We start from the raw sequence: 22,598 nt of genomic DNA, 5'->3' as shown, positions 1-22,598 counted from the left end.
TTACTCAGCCACTTTCTTTCAGTTATTATGAACTGCAACCTTTCTGACACGTAGGCACACAATTTGATTAGCAATCACTTCTGAGGAATGGTGTCAAAAGCCTTCCGGATATCTAAAATATAGTATTAGTTTGACATCCCCTGTCAACAGCACTCATTACTGCAATGAGAGTAAAGAACTAGTTGTGTTTCACAAGAACAATATTTTCTGAATCTTTGTTGGCAATTTGTCATTAAATGATTTTCTTTGCAATAATTTATAATTTTCGAACAGTGTATGCTCCCAAATCCTATGGCAAATTGACATGGTATGGGTCTGTAATTCAGGGATTACCCTTATTTCCTTTCTTGAGTATTGGTGTTACCTGAGCAACTTTCCTGTCTTTGGTTATGGATCCTCTGATGAGCGAGTGGTTGTACAAGATGCATACTCCGGATGGAACCTAACTGGTGAACAATCTGAACCTTAGGCCTTGTGTTTATTCCTTGATTTATGGGTTTTGATTACGGAATTTCAGAAAACCGTGTTCAGTAAGTTTGCTTTAGTGGCACAGTCATCAGTAACATTACAGATGCTATCTTCCAGTGATGGTATTGACTGCTTATTGCCACTGGTGTACTTCAAATACAATCAGAATTTCTTTGTGTTTTCTGCCAGATTTTGAGACAAGATTTTCATTGTGGTAACTATTAAAAGCATCGTGCATTGATTTTCTGACTTTATATCTGCTGTGAGACTTAAACAATCTTGCTGGTTTTGCATTCTTTTAAACTTGGTGTGGTTTTTTTTTATTGCTTCTACAACAGTGTTATGTCCTGTTTGGTGCACCATGGGGGATCAGTACCATCTCTTATTAATTTATTTGGTATATATCTCTCATTTGTGATAAAGACTATTTCTTTGAATTTAAACCACACTGGTCTACACCTATGTAGTCAGATTGAAAGGGGTGGAAAATGTTTCTTAGGAAGGAGTCAAGTGATTTTAATTGATTTTCTAAATACACATATTCTGCATCTATTTCTGGAGAATGCTGATGTTACAATGTTGTTTTGCTACAGTGACGTTGTTTTTGTTGTTGTTGTTGTGGTCTTCAGTCCAGAGACTGGTTTGATGCAGCTCTCCATGCTACTCTATCCTGTGCAAGCTTCTTCATCTCCCAGTAGCTACTGCAACTTACATCCTTCTGAATCTGTTAAGTGTATTCATCTCTTGGTCTCCCTCCACGATTTTTACCCTCCACGCTGCCCTCCAATACTAAATTGGCGATCCCTTGATGCCTTAGAATCAGACCTACCAACTGATCCCTTCTTCTAGTCAAGTTGTGCCAAAAATTTCTCTTCTCCCCAATTCTGTTCAATACCTCCTCATTAATTATGTGATCTACCCATCTGATCTTCAACATTCTTCTGTAGCACCACATTTTGAAAGCTTCTATTACATGGCTACACTCCATACAAATACTTTTCAGAAACGACTGCTGACACTTAAATCTATACTCGATGTTAACAAATTTCTCTTCTTCAGAAACGCTTTCCTTGCCATTGTCAGTCTACATTATATTTCCTCTCTACTTCGACCATCATCAGTTATTTTGCTCCCCAAATAGCAATGTGCAGGGAGGAGACCCCCCAAGAGGGATCATTGCTGACAAAATTTTATTTAATTAAATTTTTCCACGCATAATGTTCGGCCGTAGCCGGCTTGGGCATACTGTGATGGAAGGTGCTGGCCGGAAGACCATGGTCGGCACATTCCTGCCACGTGCTCCTCAGTCAGACTCAAGTCCCACGGGTGGGTTGCGCTGACGGGGGTACGCTACTAGCAAGGCGCGTTGGCGGAATCAATCCTCCAATCAGAGACTAATTGTGTGATCACGTGGGGACGCGGCCGGGAGCGGCGAGGGCGGCTTGGAAACAGCTCCGCGCTCTCTTAGCTTCTGACCTCGGCCCCGAGTAGTCGCTCCTCTAGCCTCTGCCCCTCTGATGAGCAGACGGCAACCCCTCTTGGGGCTGCTCAGCCCTACGTAGGCACCACTGTACCATCATTAAAAGAATAAACTGGGTCCATTCCACTCAATTAATTTTTATTTTACAACGCCCTCCGCTCCTGACTTCTTTCCTGACGAACAGCAAAACTCATTTCCTACTTTAAGCTTCTCATTTCCTAATCTAATTCCTGCAGCATCACCCGATTTAATTTGACTACATTCCATTATCCTCGTTTTGCTGATGTTCATCTTATATCCTCCTTTCAAGACACTGTCCATTTTATTCAGCTGATCTTCCAGGTCCTTTGCTGGCTCTGACAGAATTACAATGTCATCGGCGAACCTCAAAGTTTTTATTTCTTCTCCATGGATTTTAATTCCTACTCTGAATTTTTCTTTTGTTTCCTTTACTGCTTGCTCAATATACAATATACAATGACCTTATAGTCACTAATTCCTGTATCCATCATGATGCTCCCTATTTGCTCAGAATTATTTGATGCAAAGAGATCAAGCATGTTTTTGCAACCATTTACACTTTGAGTGTGCTCTTGTACTAGTTGTTCAAAGTAATTTTCGGAGGAAACAGTCAGTACATATGCGGACAATGTTTTATGCCTACCACCAACCTTCAATTTACTGCCTGAATATATTGTGATGGCCCTATGTACCTAACTCTATTTGCTGCTGTGGGAGCTGACACTTCAGTCTCACTGTCAGGGGTTATAATGGTCAGGCTATGTGTGAAGGATGGGGCTCCACTGCTCATGAACCACGTATTCCATGTACTGGCCAATCCATGTATGTTAATGGCCCTCAATCCCACCCAGTTTGGTGCAAGAAATTTTCTATCTTTGCTGAAGAGAAGGAAAGTAAGGAATTTAAAGTCATCCAATGTCTCTCGTAGCCCAATGTGAAGGAAGCGTTTACGGCTGTGCAGCCACCCAGTTTCGTGAAGTCATTTCCCTCAGCACTGAAGTAGACTATACAGAAGACTAGTGCTGGCACCCGGACTTTGACAGCTGAGCAACGCACATGGACCTGCAACTGCCAACACAGCTGCAAGCCTGCACCACTAGACCAGCAACGAAACCTTCCTACGCTGAAATAGTGTTTGGCTCTGATACTGAAAAGGATAACAGACCCTCATGGCAGACAGTGCAACAGCACCAACAAAATGTTCTTGTTTCAATGGCCTTATCAAAGTCCCCAGAATATAAACTGGGATGAAAAACAATTATATCATCTTACAGCACCTCACAGGGAGGAGAAAAGAAATCCTCCTCACCCTTTTTAATCTCATTTGGCTGCCAGGACTTCCCCAACTCATGACCAAAGACGATTTTAAATCCACTTTTGAAACTTGGGAAGAGGTACACATATCCGAATAATTATCATAATTCTGTCCTCACTAGAAGCGTGAGGAATATCTTGGCATGGATGGGCACAACTCCTTCGTCACTTTCAGTGTGCTCCACCTTTGACAACCTGATCCTCCTGGAAGCACCTATACAACAGTCTTCCTGCGACAGCATCAACTTATAACTAAATTTTTTTTATACCAAGAAGGACTGTGGTGTTACTTGGAGGCAAATTATCTTCAGGCAACTCTGTGAATTAGATGGGTGTGGCTGGTTTTAAAGTTTTACACCATGATTGGAGCTGATTACCAACTTGTCTCCTACAGCAACCCACAATTATTTTAGACTTGTCACATTATAAGAAAGATTTCACTCCAGATTTCATGTTTCACACTCTGTTTTTTAACATTTTAGAAAGGCATCGTGACAGTTGTGGTTGGGCTCAGTTGTGCTATCGGTTTTCAGGCCCACATTACCATGAAAGAATGAACCCACCCTCATTTCTTTTTCAGATGTACCAGATGCCTGTGCCTGTCATGCTGCGAAACTCTATCAAGATCGAGTTAGACCATCCAACATCACTCATTGTCATTCAGTCTATTTCTTCTAGTGAATGTGCTACACCACTGGTCATCGTTAAGATGCCGACAGATAAGCTTTGCCTCCGTGGTGACTTCAGTGTCATGATTAATGCATACTCTATGATAGATAAGTATCCTTTGCCCCACCCTGATGTGTTGCTTGCAAAATTATCAGGTGCCCACTACTTTTCCAAGATTGATTTGTTGGAATGGATACGGGCAGTACGCACCTTCTTGTTGTCAACGTGCCTTTTTTGGCCTGTACCAATATCAACACTTGCCTTTTGGTGTCACTAGCACACTCACAATTCTTCAGTATTTTTTAAAACAGTTGACAGCCTCTGTGCCCAGCTGCATCGATTACCTAGACAATATCACTTTTTCGGGTTCTGCCACCAATGGTCACCATAGAAATCTGTGATAGTTGTTTTCTGTTTTGCAGTCTGCAGGTCTCAAGTGCAGTCTTGCCAAATCTCAGTTTTTTCAGCAGTCAACTGAGTAACTAGGTTTTGAGGTTTCTCACAGAGAGATCATGCCATTGCGTTACCATGTTGACACAATTGCAGCTTTGCTGTGGCTATCACCATTAAGGAACTGCAGGAGTTTCTAGATAAAGCTGAGTACCACTGTAGCTCAGCTCCTGCATGCGCTTTTGCGTAAAAATGTGCCTTTTTTCTGGTCGCCATCTGGTGACTGAGCTTTTATTTTGCTTAAATCTAAGTTTCAATCTGCCTTGTGTCAGGCCACTTTTCAGCCGGTTCAGCATCTTGTTTTGGCTGCCTCTCTGTAAGGTCTTGATGCAGTGTTGGTGCAAAAATACATGGATGGGCCTCAACAACCCACTGCTTACACTTCTAAGACTTAAACTCCCTCTCAGGGCAATATTCTCAGGTTTAAAGAGAGGCTTTAGCCATTATGTTTGCCCTCAAGAAATTTCATGTCTTCTTATATGATTCTAAGTTCCATTTAATCACGAATCACAAGCTGTTGGTTGCTTCGGCTTCCGTGCCAGACAACGCAGCGCATTTTTTGCAGCAGTGGGCTCTCTTCCTCTTCCATTATCATTATCAGACCTATTACTGGCTCAAGGCACAACACAACAATGTCGATGCCTTATCTTGCCTTATGATCAAGCATTCGATTGGGATGAGTGGCTTTGTTTCTATTTAGATATTGAGAACTGGAATGTGGTCAATTGTTTTCCCATCACTAGTGCCACATTAGCTTCAACCATTGCTGTGAATAAATAATGTACTTAGATGGGTGCTCTCTTTTGTGCAGCACAGTTGGCTGGAAACCCCCAGGCCATGCCTTGGATTCCTTGTATAATTACTTCACTCTCCATCACTGCCTTTCTCTGTTCAACGAGGTTCTTTTGTTAGCTACACAGGACACTGCTCCCCAGGTTGCGATTCCCGCTTCCTTACACCTTAATGTACTGTGGCTTATCCATGTCACTCATTGGGGAATGTCCTGCACAAGAACTTGGGCCCGCTGGCATGTATAATGACCGGGCATAGATGGAAACATTACGCGGCACTGCTGCTTGCATTCCTGGCCGACACTGCAGTGCCCATTGGGGGGTCTACATGTTGATTTTGCTGTGCCCTTCCTAAATCAGTATTGGCTCATTGTAGTGGATGCCTATTCCAAATTTCAATACATGGTACACTGCCCATCCAAGTCCATGGTGGCCTCTATTTCAGCACTGTCTAAGATTTTTGCAATTGAAGGACTTCCGTGTACCGTGGTTACCAATAATGGCCCCCAGTTTGTTTCTCGAGAATTTGTATCTTTCAGTCAGGCTAGTGGTGTTAGTTATCTCTCAGCTCCCCCATTTCATCCTCAATTTAATGGTGAGGCTGAACACATGGTTCGGATGTTTAAAACTCAGCTGCGGATGTATGTATCCAGCAGATCCCCTGAAGCTGCTTTAGACTGTTTTTTGAGTTCGTACTGTTTCACTCTGGTGGAGGACAAGAGCCTAGTGGAGCTGCTACATGGATGCCAACCACCTTCAGATCTGTTGCACGCAATGCTGTGTCGCCCAGTGTCACTGGTTCTTGTGTCGATTCCGGCTGGGTAAGCCTGTCTGGGTTCATGGTTTCAGCGGCCAGTTGAACTGTGTTCCTACCATCATTGAGGTCACAGGGGCTGGTGCCCCTCTGTCATCTACACTCCTGATGGATGGACATCCTGTCATTTCGACTAGCTGTGGCCATGCACAGCTGGGTCTATTGAAGAGGGTCCACCACCTCTCCCACCCCTGTTGCTACTGATGCTCATTCCTTCATCACAGACATTCCAGTCCATGCCACAGTGGGCGTCCCTGCCTGTTGGAGTGTTGTGTGGGTTTCTGCTTCCGCCCCCACTCCTCGAATGCAGTCAACAGTGCAGCCACTGCCACCTCCACTGCACGTCCTGTGCGGCCGTCCCCTCCGATGCCCCCGCTAACGCCTCCAGTGCCAGCCGCTGATGTTGACGAGAACATTGCTGTGGTGACACCATCCCCAGTTCTGCCCTCCAGCCTCTCACGAGGAGGGGGACAGCATACCAAAATACCTCGTCATCACTTCCACCCCTATCTGCCAGTGACTGCTCGCCACATGCACTGCAGCAGGCGCCATCATCGAGCGATGAAACAGACATCAGCAGACAGGATGGTGGATGCAGCAGGAGCTGCTATCTAAACAATTGCATTTACAATGTTGGTGGTAGATGGGAGCCCACGAACTGAGATAGCTGGAGGCAGAGGGCAGATCTGCAGTTTCAGTGTGCTGAGACTACAGTCGACAAATAGAGGTAAGTTATGTTTAGTCCATCTGTTATTTGCTCATATCAAAAGACTTTTTAAAATGGAATTATAATTCTGTAGTTGTGAAGGAAGAGGATGTGATTCAGTTTGATGGAAGTGCCAGTCAGACAACAGGACAGAGAAATTTGGATGAATTAGAAATTAAAGATGTTTCATTTCCTAATTTACAATAGCTATCTACAATTGTGAGAGAGAAACGGGACAAAATTTTTTAACAGATGTAACTGTGGGATAGATTACCAGCTCTTTTAATGATAGATTGGTTGACTTCAGTGATTCTGATTTATATGACATAAGCTAGGGTGATGTAAATGAACAGGGAACAAAAGAGGCAGATGCCAAACTTCATATGGTGTAAGTAAAGCAAATTGAACAGGAAATTGTAAAGGAGGTGTCAGCACCATTACTGCTTAGCATCAATGAAGCAAATACAAATTTAGCTAGGGGTAATAAGCAACATATTAATAGAAAAATTGTCAGCAGTCCAGTACTATAAATGGTTTAGCTTGTGAGCTTAATCAACAGTCTGGTACTATTAATGACTTAGCTGGTGAGCTTAAACAGTTCAAAGTTGAAATTGATATTAAGTTAAGAAACCAGGTTTCTAATCTAAAGGAAATGTGGCAAAAAGAATTGAAGGCTTTTCATGAAAAGGTCAAAGTTAAAGTTTCTCAAAGTGAGGGAAGTTGTAAGAAATTGCTTCAATGGTTCTCAGACATCGCGTCGGATAATGTTGTGGAAGCTGCACAATATTTCAACGAGACAGCTGCTTGTCATGTTCAGGTGCTTACTGACGTGTTGCTGCAATGGCTCACCAATATATACGCTGACTCGCTAGAAGAGCGCAGGCACCAAGGGTTAAGGCTACGATATCACATCATTGTAGACGAATCAGAGTACAGCGACATCCAGTGCCCCTTGCCATACAAATGGGCCACAGGCTTCTCATTCACGGCGCAGGAAAAGCACGACTGAAATTGTGGCCCAGCACGCATGCGGGCAGTGTGTCTGCGACCAGTTTAAATGTGTGGACTTTGATTCTCTGTCCGTATTGACTCCGCTTCGTTAGACTGCGACCGACAATGCTTTAGTACCGCCAGTGCTGGTTCCCATGCCTTGCTGCATTGTGCATTGAAATCCCATGTTCCTATTGATCAGGTCATTACTTATACAAATTTTGACTGCTTCTTTAATGATGGATTCCCAGTACTTGGAAGCAGATGAAAGGATCTTTGCCTCTCCACAGTTCATGCAGTGTCCCATGTCAAGACAGTGTTCAGCCACTGCAGACTTCTCTGGCTGGCCCAGTTTGTGGTGTGACGTCTATGTTCAGCACATCTATCCTTAACAGTGTGACACACCTGGTCAATGTATAGTTTCCCACACTGCCATGGGATTTTATATATCCCTGGTCTCCTTAGGTCATCTTTTACAGAACCCAGCATAGTTTGCACACGTGCTGGATGGTGGAAGACACATTTTATTTGATGTTTTTTGATTAGCCTGCCAATCTTAAAGGACACGCGACTAACGTACAGTAGACGAACCACCCTCTTGGAGTTCTCTGTTTCTTCTGGCTGTTCTTGAGCTTTAGTGCATGCAGGTTTAAACGCACTATGGATCTGTTTATCAGAGTAACTGTTTTGTACAAATACAGAATACAGATGGCTAAGCTCTGCTGATAAGCTCCATGCATCAGAGATAATTCTAGCCCTATGAACCAGAGTCCACAACATGCCGCTGCGTTGAGATGGGTGATGACAGCTCGTTGCTCGGAGATACAGATTAGTGTGAGTCGGTTTGCGAAACACACTGTGACCCAAGCAACCATCTTCTTTTTTGCAGACCAAGACATCATCAAGAAACAGGAGGTCTCCATTCTTCTCTACTTGCATGGTGAAGCAAATGCTGGGATGGAGGCAGTTAAGATATTCCAGAAATCCAGGAAGCATTGCTGCTCCGTGTGGCCAAACTACAAAAGTGTCATCCACATGTCTCCAGAAACGTTTAGGTTTCAACATCTCTGACTGAAGTGCTTTTTTGTTGAAGTCTCCCATAAAAAGGTTAGCTACTATGGTAGACAAAGGGCTACCCATAGCAACACTGTCAGTCTGCTCAAAATATTGTTCATTAAATAAAAAGTACGTAGAGTTACTTGGGAAACCAAAAATATCCAAAGGTAGCAGAGTATTATAGATTGCTTAAAGGCATCTTGTTCAGGAGGAGAAAGAACACTGAAACTTAATGGAAAGCTTGTTTTCCTGAGCAACATGTGGATTAGTTAACTAACTATACACAAAAGTTTGGTAACTATGGGGAAAGAAAATGTATAACCAAGTTAAGTGAGGCTGTTATCTTTAACAACATGTACAGAAAAGAGTAGTGTGTATGACAGATGTCAGAAAGTTAGGGCCTAATGAGACAATGCAATGTCAAATGTATGATGTGGAACCACAAAAAGACTTAATCTAGTGAGTATGAACGTGTCTGGTCATTTGCCTGCATCAAGAGGAGGGTGTGAAAATGTTTTTGTATTAGTTGATCAAATGAATAGATGTAAGATGTCCTTCTCCAACTTAGTTCCTACAAATTGTAGTGAATCCACCAAGGGTACTCGTGTAAACAAAGAGACCACATCGAAACTCACTAAAAAAAATTGTAAGAAATCCTCAGATAGTGTAAGAAAGTAAATAACAGAGGTAAAAAAAAAAAAGGGTAGATAATGGAAGCAAGCAAAGGAAGGATCAGATCCAAGAAAACATTCAGAAAGCAGAGCACAAAGTAGCAACGGTTCTAGGTGTATGTGAAAGTGAGCATACAATAGTAAAATCAATGAAGAAAAGTCAAAACTGTTTAAAAGCTGTAAAAGTTGTGTGGAAGAAGTAGAAGCTAGCAATGATCATTGGACTGATCAGGTGGCCAGGTAGCAAATGAATCACATGATCATAACAACAGACTAACTAAAGTAGAACATAATATAAAAGTTGGTGCTAACAGTGTGGGTGGTAGTGTGATAAAAGAGTCGGCTGAAGTGGCTTACATTACTAACAGACAGTTCTTACATTTTGATCCTGCTGGACATGTGCATCCCAAGACATTTTGGAATGATTTTGAAAATGTGTTACCAAGACTGTGCACCAACAAGCAACAGATTGGTTTTACGTCATCAAAATTTATGGGAAAAGCTGGGACCTGGAGTGTGATTGCTAATGAAAGATACATTGCTTTGGAAAAGTTTGAAGATGTGTTTTTCAAAGAATATTGAGGTAAACAAAAGCAGATCGAACTGACAACAATTTCTGGGCTGGGGAAAAATTTAATCGCAGAAAGGAGAGTGTGAAAAGATTTGCTTTAAAGTGGGTTGCTAATTTATCATATCTCACTAACAACTTAGAGCCAGAGCAGAATGTAGTGGTTTTTGATGGAAAGAAGCCTGGCATAACAAAATAACTGCTGCTCCCAGGTATGAGATTAATAAATTTATTAATTATCTGGAAAGAACAGAAGGACTAATGCACGAGGAGGAGCAGGCTACAAGTTGGTTAAGAGTGAATCTGTAAAAAGGGAATTGAAATTTTTGGGACATATCATTGCTGGGAAAGGAATTCTTCCAAGTCTGGAGAAAATTAAGACTATAAGGTAATTTAAAGCTCTCACCGTCAGAAAAAAATTGAAGGGTAGGGTCTATTGAAGGGCATGGTCTAGTAAGATTTTATTGTTCCAGAATGAGATTTTCACTCTGCAGCGGAGTGTGCGCTGATATGAAACTTCCTGGCAGATTAAAACTGTGTGCCCGACCGAGACTCGAACTCGGGACTGTAAAGTTTGGAAGGTAGGAGACGAGGTACTGGCAGAAGTAAAGCTGTGAGTACCGGGCGTGAGTCGTGCTTCGGTGGCTCAGTTGGTAGAGCACTTGCCCGCGAAAGGTAAGGGTCCCGAGTTCGAGTCTCGGTCGGGCACACAGTTTTAATCTGCCAGGAAGTTTCAAGATTTTATTGTTGTTTTGTAACAATGCTCCAAGCTTGAGAAATCTGTTAAGAAAGACAAATCTTATAAGTGGACTTCAGAGTGTTAAACAGCATTCGAAGAACGGAGGGAAGCTTTATGTAACAGTTAACAGTGAAATACTTCACCATCCAGACTGCACTATGCCTTTTTGTTTAATGATGGATGCGTGTTGGTTTGGAGTTGCTTTGGAATTGTTTCAAGTGGATAAGGAAGGAGAGGAAGAGGTTCATAAAAGTATAGTTTTTGTTAGTATATCTTTGCAGCAATCAGAAAGGAAGTATTGCATTTCAGAACAGGACACATTGGCTGTTATAATTGGTTTGCAATGATTTCATCTGTATTTGCTGGGGCACAAACTGATTCTGTGCAATGATCACAGGGCATGACATTTTTACAAACTTAAACATCCATGACTTAACTTGTTGGGCTTTATATATTCAGCAGTATGATATTAAGTAGCTTAATGGGTCTGAAAATGTAGTTGCTGATACATTACCTAGAAGTGTAGAAGACGGGAATGAGAATGAGACTTGCATAAAGAGGGTCTGCATATTTTTGCTACAATGATCAAAGTTGATGAGGAAGGTAAACTGAAGAGGTTTTGTAAGGAACTAAGGTAAGAACAGAATATGGATGATAAGCTGAAGTCACTTAAAAGTTACCTGGGAAACCAAGAATATTCCAAGGTAGCAGAGTATTATAGATTGAGTAAAGGTATCTTGTTGAGGAGGAGAAAGAACACTGAAACCTACTGGAAAGCTTGTTTTCCTGAGCAACATGCGGATTAGTTAACTAACTACACACAAAAAGTTTGGTAACTATGGGGAAAGGAAATGTATTACCAAGTTAAGTGTGGCTGTTATCTTTAACAACATGTACAGAAAAGAGTAGAGATGTGTGATAGACGTCAGAAAGTTTGGGCAACTAATAAGATAATGCAAGGTCAAATGTATGATGTGGAACCACAAAAAGACTTGATATAGTGAGAATGAACTTGTTTGGTCCTTTGCCTGCATCAAGAGGAGGGTGTGAAAATGTTTTTGTGTTTGTTGATGGTTTTATCAAATTTGTAAAATTATATCCTATTAGAATAATTATTCCATGCACAGTGACATTCAAACAATTATTCTTCCCGCACTCCATACGTGAATGGAACAGGAAGAAACCCTAACAACTGATATAAAGGGACGTACCCTCTGCCATGCACCTCACATTGGTTTGCAGAGTATCATTGCTAAATGTAGAAGAATATTATGTAGAAGTCAGGAAACATCCATTTGAAATAGTTGGGGAAAGTCATTAGGATACAGGGAAATTCATCATTGAGAGTTATAGAAGTAAGGGTCATGAGCTTTGCACAGAATTTAAGATAGAGTGGATCCAATTTTATGTATGTATGTATGTATGTATGTATGTATGAAGGAGCAAAATCGGATAGATGAACCCATAGAAGGGACAGTCTAGTCTTTGGTGAGGTGAATCCATGTAAGGAACGACCTGTACTGCATTAAGGATGTATTGGAGAGCAAAGGGTAGGTGGACCGAAGGAGGGGTGGTCTATGTCTAGGTCAGGTGAATCACTGGCAGGGATAACTGTATAATTTCTTTTGTGAAGAGATGTAAGGAGAGGGACACCGGCATCACAAAGATGTTAGCAGAAGGTAACTGCCTTAGAGCAAAAGTAATGAACTACTGATCTAGCCAGGTCAAATAGAACAAATCTCTTATGCTTTCCAATATGAAAATCTAACAATGTAATGACGAATTAGTTGGATGACTATAGTAGTTTAAGAAAATAGATAGAGAAACGAATGTACTAAAAAGACACTATATCCTTTAACCAAGTGCTAAAGGCATAACCAAATAGAAAATGAAATTGTTGTTGAGCCTAGTAATCACAAATGCAAACTGTTTGACTTAAGATGTATGCTCAGACTTGTTGGACTGTGCGAAGAAATGACACTGAATTCAGTCTCAAGAGAAATTGATTTAATAAGGGTCAAAATTTATCAAAATTTGGAGGTTGTAAAAAGATTGTGATCAGTTAAGCAAGTTATTTTACGTGACATATTTCATCTTAGTGTGGGGATCTGTGGTATAACAGGTTGTTCCACCTCTTGTGGAACAGCTAAGCAAGTTATTTTACATGACATATTTCATCTCAGCGGGGAGATTTATTGTGTAACAAGTTGTTCCACCTCTTACTTGCAGTCAGATGAAAGATGTTCATATAAAAACATTGTGTAGGTGGTTATCATGTAGAAAACTTCCACTGTTTGCACTTCAGTTTTGATTTGAGTAGAGACAATGGAAGAAGCGTGAGCACAATGTCATTCTCTTATGTTCTGTTCTGAGATTCACTACAGCTATATTGTTCTGAGTAATAAGAGATTTGTCAGCTAACATTTGAACGTTAAATATGAGAACAACCAAATACAGAAGAGTTCTTTAAGAGGTAGTTACGTCGTTTAGTGAGTTGGCATAGATGTGAGCTCTCTTACAGCCCTCAAACCTCTGCTTATGGAGACAAAGTGACAAACCACAAGATGTGGCACAGCATAACAGGTCCACAGCACAAGGAACTATGGGAAGATGACCTTAAGATAATAATCAACTACTTATCATCATGAGGAACAAATTACCCTCAGTCCTACCCCTCCCTATGAAATGGTATTCAGCAGCCCGCTCAATCTATGCAGTATCCTTAATTAAGCCACACCTAGTCCCAAACCCTTGTCTTACATGTCATGTCATTGTGGAAGTGCCAGACCTAACCAATACATCTCTTCAGCATGTCCTACTCCAGTCCAGTCACAGGCTTATCCTACCCTTTCAATGGCAGGGCCAACTGTGTAAGTAGTCATAGCATATACCAGCTCTGCTGCACCTTCTGCATTGCATTGCGTTTTGTGTGAACAGGACCACCAACCAGATGTCCACTCAAGTGAATCGCCACTTCCAAACAGTGTCAAAGACCACAGTGACAGTCAACTACCCAGTGGTAAAACATGCTGGTGAACACAACTTGCTCGACTTCAAGGCAACACCACAAGCCATATCATCTGAATCCTTCTCCCAACACCAAATTTTCTAATTATGTAGACTTGGGAGGTCTTTGCAACACATCCTTTGATCCTGCAGTCCTTATGGCCTCAGTCTCCATTAGTCCCTGCACAACACCCACATCCACCCCCTGCCCATGAACTTAACTTCACTCATCCTGCACTCACACTACATTCTCTGCAGTGTTCCTCTTCCCAGTCTGCTCCTCCCACCCTATGAGCCTGCTCCATGTCACTAACAGTTGTCAGTCACCCTGCCTCAACCCTCCCTCTCACACCTCCCTGCCTCCTTCCCTCCCTTACCCAATACCCTCAACACAACCCCCTTATCCCGGTTGAGATGCAGTTCCCTTACAATGTTACCAGCCAGGACAATGTAACTGCAAAGATGTATGTGTGTATATGTGTACTGTTTAGCTCCGAAGGATGATTCTTCTCAAATACATTATCTTTTTCTTGTGAACAATTATTTAGTGAGGTGTTATTGTCGCTCTGTAAATTATTGTATCATAACATGGACATTCCAGTATTGTAACAAAAAGAAAGGGTAATACAGGGTGTCACAAAAGCCACCAACAAACTTTAGGAAGAGATACCTTACACAAAAAAAGAAAGGAGAAAAAGAAAAAAAAGTCAGTAAATAAGGGCTTTAAAGTGCGTATCTTAAGAGATATGGACACTTGTTCATCTTCAATACTATGAAACGTATCTTAAGAGATATGGGTCCTTGTTTGTATGTGGCACTATGAAACACATCTGTTCTACTGCAAGCTCTTTCTTTTCATATTTTGGGAAGGGGCAGTATGGATCAAAACAAAAAAAGTCTGATAAACATGTGTTCTAAAATGCAAACCTTAGTGTTTCACACTAGTGATGAACAGGGGCTCATAGCTCTTAAAGTATGCATTTTAGACCCCATGTTTACTAGGCTTTTTCCTTGTTTTGGTCACTACTTCCTCCTCCAGAAATCTGGAAAGCAAAGACCTTGCAGTAGATGAGGTCTATTTCACAGTATCGAAAAAGAACAAGTGCTCATATCTTTTAAGGTATGCATTTTAGAGCCAATGTTTACTGACATTTTTTACATATTTCTATCTAAGGAACCTGTTCTTAAAATTTGTCAGTATTTTTTATGGGAGACTTTGTATATGTCTAGTGATTTCATAAAAATAAATAAACAAATTGAAGAGCATGAAAGGGAAGCAGTGGTGGAGAAGGGAGTGAGGCAGGGTTGTAGCCTATCCCTGATGTTATTCAATCTGTATATTGAGCAAGCAGTAAAAGAAACAAGAGAAAAATTTGGAGTACAAATTAAAGTCTAAGGAGAAGAAATAAAAACTTTGAGGTTTGCCAATGACTTTTTAATTCTGTCAGAGACAGAAAGGACCTGGAAGAGCAGCTGAACAGAATGGACAGTGTCTTGAAAGGAGGATATAAGATGAACATCAACAAAAGCAAAACGATGATAATGGAATGTAGTCGAATTAAATCAGGTGATGCTGCGGGAATTAGATTAGGAAATGAGACGCTTAAAGTAGTAAATGAGTTTTGCTATTTGGGGAGCAAAATAACCGATGATCGTCATAGTAGAGAGGATATAAAATGTATACTAGCAATGGCAAGGAAAGCGTTTCTGAAGAAGAGAAATTTGTTAACATCGAGTATAGATTTAAGTGTCAGGAAGTCGTTTCTGAAAGTATTTGTATGGAGTGTAGCCAAGTATGGAAGTGAAATGTGGATGATAAACAGTTTAGACAAGAAGAGAATAGAAGCTTTTGAAATGTTGTGCTACAGAAGAATGATGAAGATTAGATAGGTAGAGCATATAACTAAAGTGGAGCTACTGAATGGAATTGGGAAGAAGAGAAATTTGTGGTATAATCTGACTAGAAGAAGGAATTGGTTGTTGGTAGGACACATTCTGAGGCATCAAGGGATCACCAACTTAGTACTGTAGAGAAGGGCAGGGTGGGGGGGGGGGGGGGGAATCATAGAGAGAGGGGAATACAGTAAGCTGATTGAGAAGGAGTAGCTTCCAGTAACTACTCGGAGCTGAACAGGCTTCCACGGATAGATTAGCATGGAGAGTTGCATCAAACTAGTCTTTGTACTGAAGATCACAACAACAAATAAACAAAACAGTTTACTGTATCAGTCACTTATTTGTAAACTGTTTTGTTTATTATGTTTATGTTGACAAACAAACAAACGACTGATTCAGAAGTCATACACTCTGTATGTTGTTAGTAACAGCCTTCGTAGATTTTTCTACATCATTGGGTTAACCCTTATTAAATAAAAAAGATTCTGAACATCTAATTCTTTTGTGATCTTACCATGTTTAGTAAGATAGTTACAAAAACATGGAGTAATTGCAAACAACAAAAACCATAACAGAAAATAGTGTTTTGTCTCTTATGATTTTTGCATAGTTTCTACTAAATTTATGACAAAATAATATGGCATACTGGTTGTGGAGCTTTGTGAAATATTAATAGACTTTATTCACATGAAATTGCCTAATACATGAAGTTAAATAAATCTTGTTTCAAGAAACAGGAAGAGCACTTTTATCAGTGTAAAGAGTATTAGATTATACACATGAACTTATGTCATCCTTATAGTAGCACAATCATTTTTTTCATAAAAAATTACCTGAAAGTCAGAAGACCATTCCTCAAGTTCTCTAAGGCGAAGTAGAAAGTCTACAAACCAAGGCCCAAGAGTAAGCATGGATGGATATGCTCGTTTTGTCCATGAGGCTGGTACTGTATCCATGAAGAGTGCCGCTTCCAAGTCTTCCATGTCACTCGTTATTGTTAGCTCACCCTGAAATTTCAAATTTTGCATGTGTAAACAGTGGATGTTATACAGTCAATCTTTGAATATACATACCATTGAACAAAACTGAAGCTTGTTCTGAAGGGACACAAACTACTACACATGAGTAGTGATACACAGTGTAAGTGCAAGGGAACAGCTTTTTAGGTGTCCAGTAGCCTTATTTTATTTGTTTTGTTATACAAATAATGTGGTTGTAAGGGAAGAGACTAGAATGTGGTTGTAAGGGAAGAGACTAGAATGTGCTTCACTTTATAACATATTTATGGACATAAAATTTCCCTAAAAATCCCTCATTTTCTACTTCACAATACTTTTTTACTAGATAATTTGCCATAACATATTATGACAGCATGTTTAATTTTCATTTGCCCACATTTGCTTATTTAATTATGTAAGATATTTCCAGAAAATCTATCAGTTTTAAATAAAGTGGTTTTGCTGTCTGTACTACTTAGGTAATGTAGCAAACTTGAGTCTTAACACAAAGAAACATAAACACAGTTATATAAAATCACTTTTAGTTGCCAAAATAGTTACTTACACACAAAAGAAACATGTTTTCTTTTTGACACACTATCAACATAAACATATTTCTTGACATCTTCAGTAAAATGTTTCTGGGTATGAGGCAGCATTATCATCATGCTATATATAAAACCACCATCCTGATGAAGGCCAAAATGTTGGCTTTATAAATGTCACAATACCTTCACATACGAAGAAGTGTTTTATTGAGGTTGGCAATGACCGCTGGTTCCTATGCTTGCATATTAAATGACACTTTGAAAATCATGCAAATATGCGTGATGAAACTGCCCAGAGATTAGCCAACAGCTACATGGTAATAACAATGAACAAGAATTTACTTAAACATTTATTACAAAATTTATTGTGACTTTAAATACATACATTTTATCTTTTTAAAAATTATGTTTCATCACTATTTCTTCCATCACTTTCTGTTTAATTCTATTTGATGATTTTTCTTTCATGTTGAAGCTTTCTTCTTATTATCATCTTTTAGAGCTTTCTTTATTTTCTGTTTTGTCTATGCTGCTGAAGTGGTTTGTTTTTCAGGAGTTATTCGTGGTTTAGTAGCATTGCTCATGTTGTTCATACAGTATGTGCTGCTATACTCTGTTGGCTTTTACGAAAATCTCTGCAGTTTGGCAAGGATGAAGAAGTCTACATATGCCACATATAGTTTCTTATGTGACTGAGTCTAGGCATATGATAAATGTATGGGCTTGAATTGTACATGAGTGGCTGATAGTTCCACAGATTTCTCCTAATATGTCTTGCAGATGCTTTCTACTAGGATGTTATTCAGAGCACTATTCAAGAACTGCTACAGGATGTACCCCTCGAAATAAGAGTAAGCCAGCAGTTTATGAGTGAGAGAGCTCCAGCCAATTGCAACTATGTTGACTGAGATTCACTAAGACAATACATTGTTCTCCAGCCGGAGTGTCATGGAAGCCTGTAGAAGCTTTAGACATCATTCATGGGTGTTTGAAAGTACGAGGCAGTCCATGGTTTGGTGAACTTAACATGTTTCTGCGGTCTTCTACAATGCCGTCAACCTGCAATGCAGCACCGACATGTGGTTCATCACTCCAGCTCCACAGGCGCACTGGCCAGAGTCTGTTGAACTGTGCCTGACCTGCTGGAAGCAGGCTAGTTCATGAAGAGGGTGCACACAATAGCAGCAGAGGCCACCACATCTACAGACCTTTCGCTGCATCTCCTGTGCCACTTTCGTCAGCCAAAACTGGCCCACATCACAAGACCAATGGATATTCGGTAGTCATCTACCATGTGGCTATAACTGCCTTCATCCAGTGAGTAGCAAGCAGTTCCATCTTTGCCGGCAGAGTTAGAAGATCGCCAGCACCATGCCGCAGCCCGGACCCCATGTCACCCCTGCTACCCAGGACCACCATGCATCACGACCTGCAGCTCTGACAGTGGACTCCACTGCTGGAACTCCTTTTATGGCTTGAGAGATGGGATTTTAATTTTCCACCTACTGTTTGATATCTATGAAGATAATCTCTTTTGTTTGCAAGAGAACTTTTCAGAAGACAGTCTCACACAGAGTGTTACTTGTTTTGTTTTACAAGATTTTTAAGTTGCCACAGAAGTCATTCCTTCATTTTCAAGAAGGACTTTTCTATTTGTTTTGAACTGCTAATGGACTGCAGAAATTATATTTATGAACATAAAATGATTGTGTCAATAAACTGATTTTTGAGTGTAATCAACTGACTTACTGGAAATGCCCAAGCTGGAATACTTCAAAGTGCATATCTCTTTAAAGCCAAGAGAGAACAATTTCATTATTTGCTATCTGTTTCTGACCTGAACATTTTGAAAAACATTCTTTTGTTAATAACTCAAAATGGATATATGATTACATCAAATTGTTTCATCTTTTGGGAATGAAGAATCCAAACCAAAAGTATTTCTATTATACCTTGTGAATATGTTGTTCACTTACAAAATTACAAATCTAATGATATTAAAAGTTATCTTGTATTATTTCCATATCTTTTTGAACAATGATTGACATTATATAAAAGTCAAACAAATATATGTTGTAAGATACATCGATTGGGAACACCAAGAGAAATGCATGCTTGAACATAAATGCAGATGATACCCAAGTCTGCTGGTTACACTGTTGTATTTGATCGTGAATGGTATCAATGCAATGTCCTCAATACATTGCAAGCTTTCATGGTCAGAATAGTGTTCTGTGCAGATGTGAGTGCATTATGTTGGAGCTCAGTGCATATGAATGTGGGCAAACTGTTGGTGCTCACATGAGGTGCCAGGAGAAATAACCAATTTTTATGAAACTAAAGAAAAAGTGATTTTAGTGTTTTAACTGTGATTACATCAATATATAAGAATATACAATACTTTTTATTTCATGCAGTGGACATGTTGAGTTGTATAAATTGAGTTGTTGGTGTCCAAAGTGTTTCCAGATTGATGTAATTTCCCAAAATACAGTCAAACATCACTTTGTAAGGGGAAATAAACCGGTAATTCAAGCATGATAGACGCAATAATCCCTTGACAATCACAACTAAACAAAATTCTGGTTATGATAACAGAAGGATACCAATCATATGAGGTGCATTTAGTTGTAGGACAGGTGATTGAAGATCTTCACAATACCAGGATGGAAGATCTTAATCAAGCTTTGCAAATCTTTATATTTTAGCCTGGGAATTGGAAGGAGATCTAGAATACAGAACAGAATTGTTGAAGTTAGTTTAAAGTGAACATAAGATAACTGTAAAGCTATTGTGTAATGGGCAAGTAAGGAATTCTGAAGTTAAGCATAACATTATATGCAGATATGGGCAGTTCAAACAGCCCAGCAGTTGGTTGACATTGTCATGGGGTCCTTATGATACTCCTCTGCATTCCTCCATGATAAAAGCATTTGATATTTCAACATACGGCAGTGACTGGGTTCAGATGATATTATCTTAACAGGCTGAGTTCCAAAAGGGATTTTGCAGCATTCCTTGATTAACACTGTCAATAGTCAAAGGAGATGACTTGCATCTGAATGCTTCTATCATTCCCTCAAAATCTTCTGTTGTTTCCATGGCCACACACAGGGAATGTAATTCTGATCTTCTTCTGGCCACTAATTTGATTAAGAGTTGCATAATAAATTAATGGGAAAACAGTGATATTTTTATTTTGACATCATCAGAATCACAAAATACAGGTTATCTCAGGAGGAATGGTCAATTTTCAGGGATATGACAGGAATTATCATTCGAACTAAAAAAGTCTAATACCTAAACGGATACCTTAAGAGCTATGAGCACTTACTACTGTGAAACACATCTCTTCTATGCCAAAGTGCTCATAGCTCTTAAAATATGCATTTTAGAGCCCATGTTTACTGCACTTACTTGCTTTAAATGATTATTCATGTCATATCCCTGAATATCAAGCATTCCTCCTGTGACATCTTGCATAGAGCTTTTCAATGTTCTCATCCAAGGCATAAGTGAAAAAGGAATGGCTTCACTTCATTTCTGCCCCTTTTTGCGATGCACTTGCCTCTTTTTGCAATGCATCCAGCATAAACATAAAGAAAGGTTTCATCTGTTGTAAGAACATGGATAACGAATGAATACATCAAAAGTTTCCACTTAAAGTAAATGTCACTGGTTGCTATAATTGGCAGGGATACATTTTTTCCAATGTTTGTGCAGGTAGCTACCTTCTTTTTCTTTTTCCTTGCCTCCAATTTACTTGCTCTGCCCCCTCATGGCTGGATGAGTCACCACTGAATTCCCTGTTTCTTTCCCCTTACAGCAAAACTTTGAATACTAATATCTTTACACTTTGTAATGCCGGAAATGCATATCCTCCTATTTCCATCTATTGTACTGCAAATTTTTTTCCTTATTTTGTTACCTGAAGATATAACATTTTGGTGTCTTTATATATTGTAATTGTTTTACTATTTGTATCTATATATATATGCATTTATGTCGATGTATAATTGGTTTGTTTTGTAAATATTGTTTGTATTTTTACACTGGGTCTTGCCTAGGGAGAACTATGCTATTGAACGATTACATCGATAGGTCGTGTGGAGAACCAAAGTGTTTAGGATCTTTGGTAGTGTTAATTCTGCCACATGGAGCGTGGGCAGAGAGAGACTGGCGGGAGTAATGCAGTGGAGCAGGTGTGTTGTGCGATGCTCCCGCAGGTTGCGCGCTTTCGGGGTTTGGCAGCATGTAATTGCGCTCGACTTCTTATGATAGTTTCTGACACGGTGTCGCGGACAGGAAGCATTAGCCCGCGCATATCAAGAGCTCCTTTCGCCTGGTGACAGTGTCGAGAAGAAGGCGCGCCAACATCCAGCTTCTGCAACAACGACGGCCGACAATGAGTGACTGTCGCCACCTCCTCGATCGACGGCTTCAAACCTTCAATCAACCAACAAGGAAGACTGGAAGCACGTAAAGTTTTAGAACCGAATGGCAGACCTCAGCTTTTAAAACTGTTGCATCACAAAAATACAGCAACTTAGCATGAACCGTTGTTGCTCATTGTCCCAATTGCATTACCAAGCAGGGTCCCTTCCTTTTCTGGAATGAACCCGAGCGTCATTGAAATTCAAACGCCAGCATTAAAGTAAAATCATTCCATTTCACTGCTTTAATTTCAAAGTTCAGTTAAAGTATTCATAGCTGGCCACAATATTTAGATTACGCAAGCAGAAATTAAGAGTGAGAGTTTTGTTATCATATTTTAGCTTAACTGTGACTGCAGCTCGGCTTGGTATGTACTAAATGTTACTATTGTTAATTGTTCAGAATCATTTAATTCAAGTTCAAAGTTAAATCTCTTATTTCTAAATTGCATAGATTCATGTAGCTTTTGCAGTGATTGTTGAGGTAGCCCAAGACTAACCTTATTTTATTGAATTTCGTACTGCTTCAGAAACAAAGTTCACTATTAATTTCAGTCACTAAATTAACTTTCAATTTTCCGGTTCTATTAATTCTTTTGCTAAATTAAGTCAGAGTGTAGTGAAATTTATTACTTCTGACAAACATTCAGTTTTCACACGACACGTGTCAACCTTCAGTTGCCACGCTTTTAGTTCTAATTATATGTGCAATAACCTTTCTTTTTCAGTTATTATAGTAGTTGTCCATAGGACTGGCGACCATAATTTTCCCCAAATCTCAAATATCTAATTAATGCCAATTAATTGTTAACGTAACGACTTTCTTTATTAATTTTACCCTTTTATCAAAATTAATTTCCACCAATTTCATTTGCATTTTTCCTTTCATTTAGATGTAACCCTTTCCTCCCTCTTTACCGACGGATTAACTTCGGTGACGATTGCTTTTCCCAAATTTCCATTAGGTACACACGGTTTAA

General features: G+C 39.9%; 1 protein-coding gene across 1 annotated transcript in view; it reads right to left on the bottom strand.

Moving 5' to 3' along the window:
- Nucleotides 1-22,598, bottom strand: part of LOC124803208 (dynein beta chain, ciliary-like) — a 586,091-nt gene that overhangs the window by 12,803 nt on the left and 550,690 nt on the right. The window contains exon 31 of the mRNA XM_047264389.1: nucleotides 16,473-16,646. Coding sequence (XP_047120345.1) covers nucleotides 16,473-16,646 — 174 coding nt within the window. The remainder of the gene's footprint in view (nucleotides 1-16,472; nucleotides 16,647-22,598) is intronic.

This window comes from Schistocerca piceifrons, chromosome 6 (assembly GCF_021461385.2).
Source record: "Schistocerca piceifrons isolate TAMUIC-IGC-003096 chromosome 6, iqSchPice1.1, whole genome shotgun sequence".
Classification (NCBI taxonomy): domain Eukaryota; kingdom Metazoa; phylum Arthropoda; class Insecta; order Orthoptera; family Acrididae; genus Schistocerca; species Schistocerca piceifrons.
This window is presented reverse-complemented; position numbering and strand designations above follow the sequence as displayed.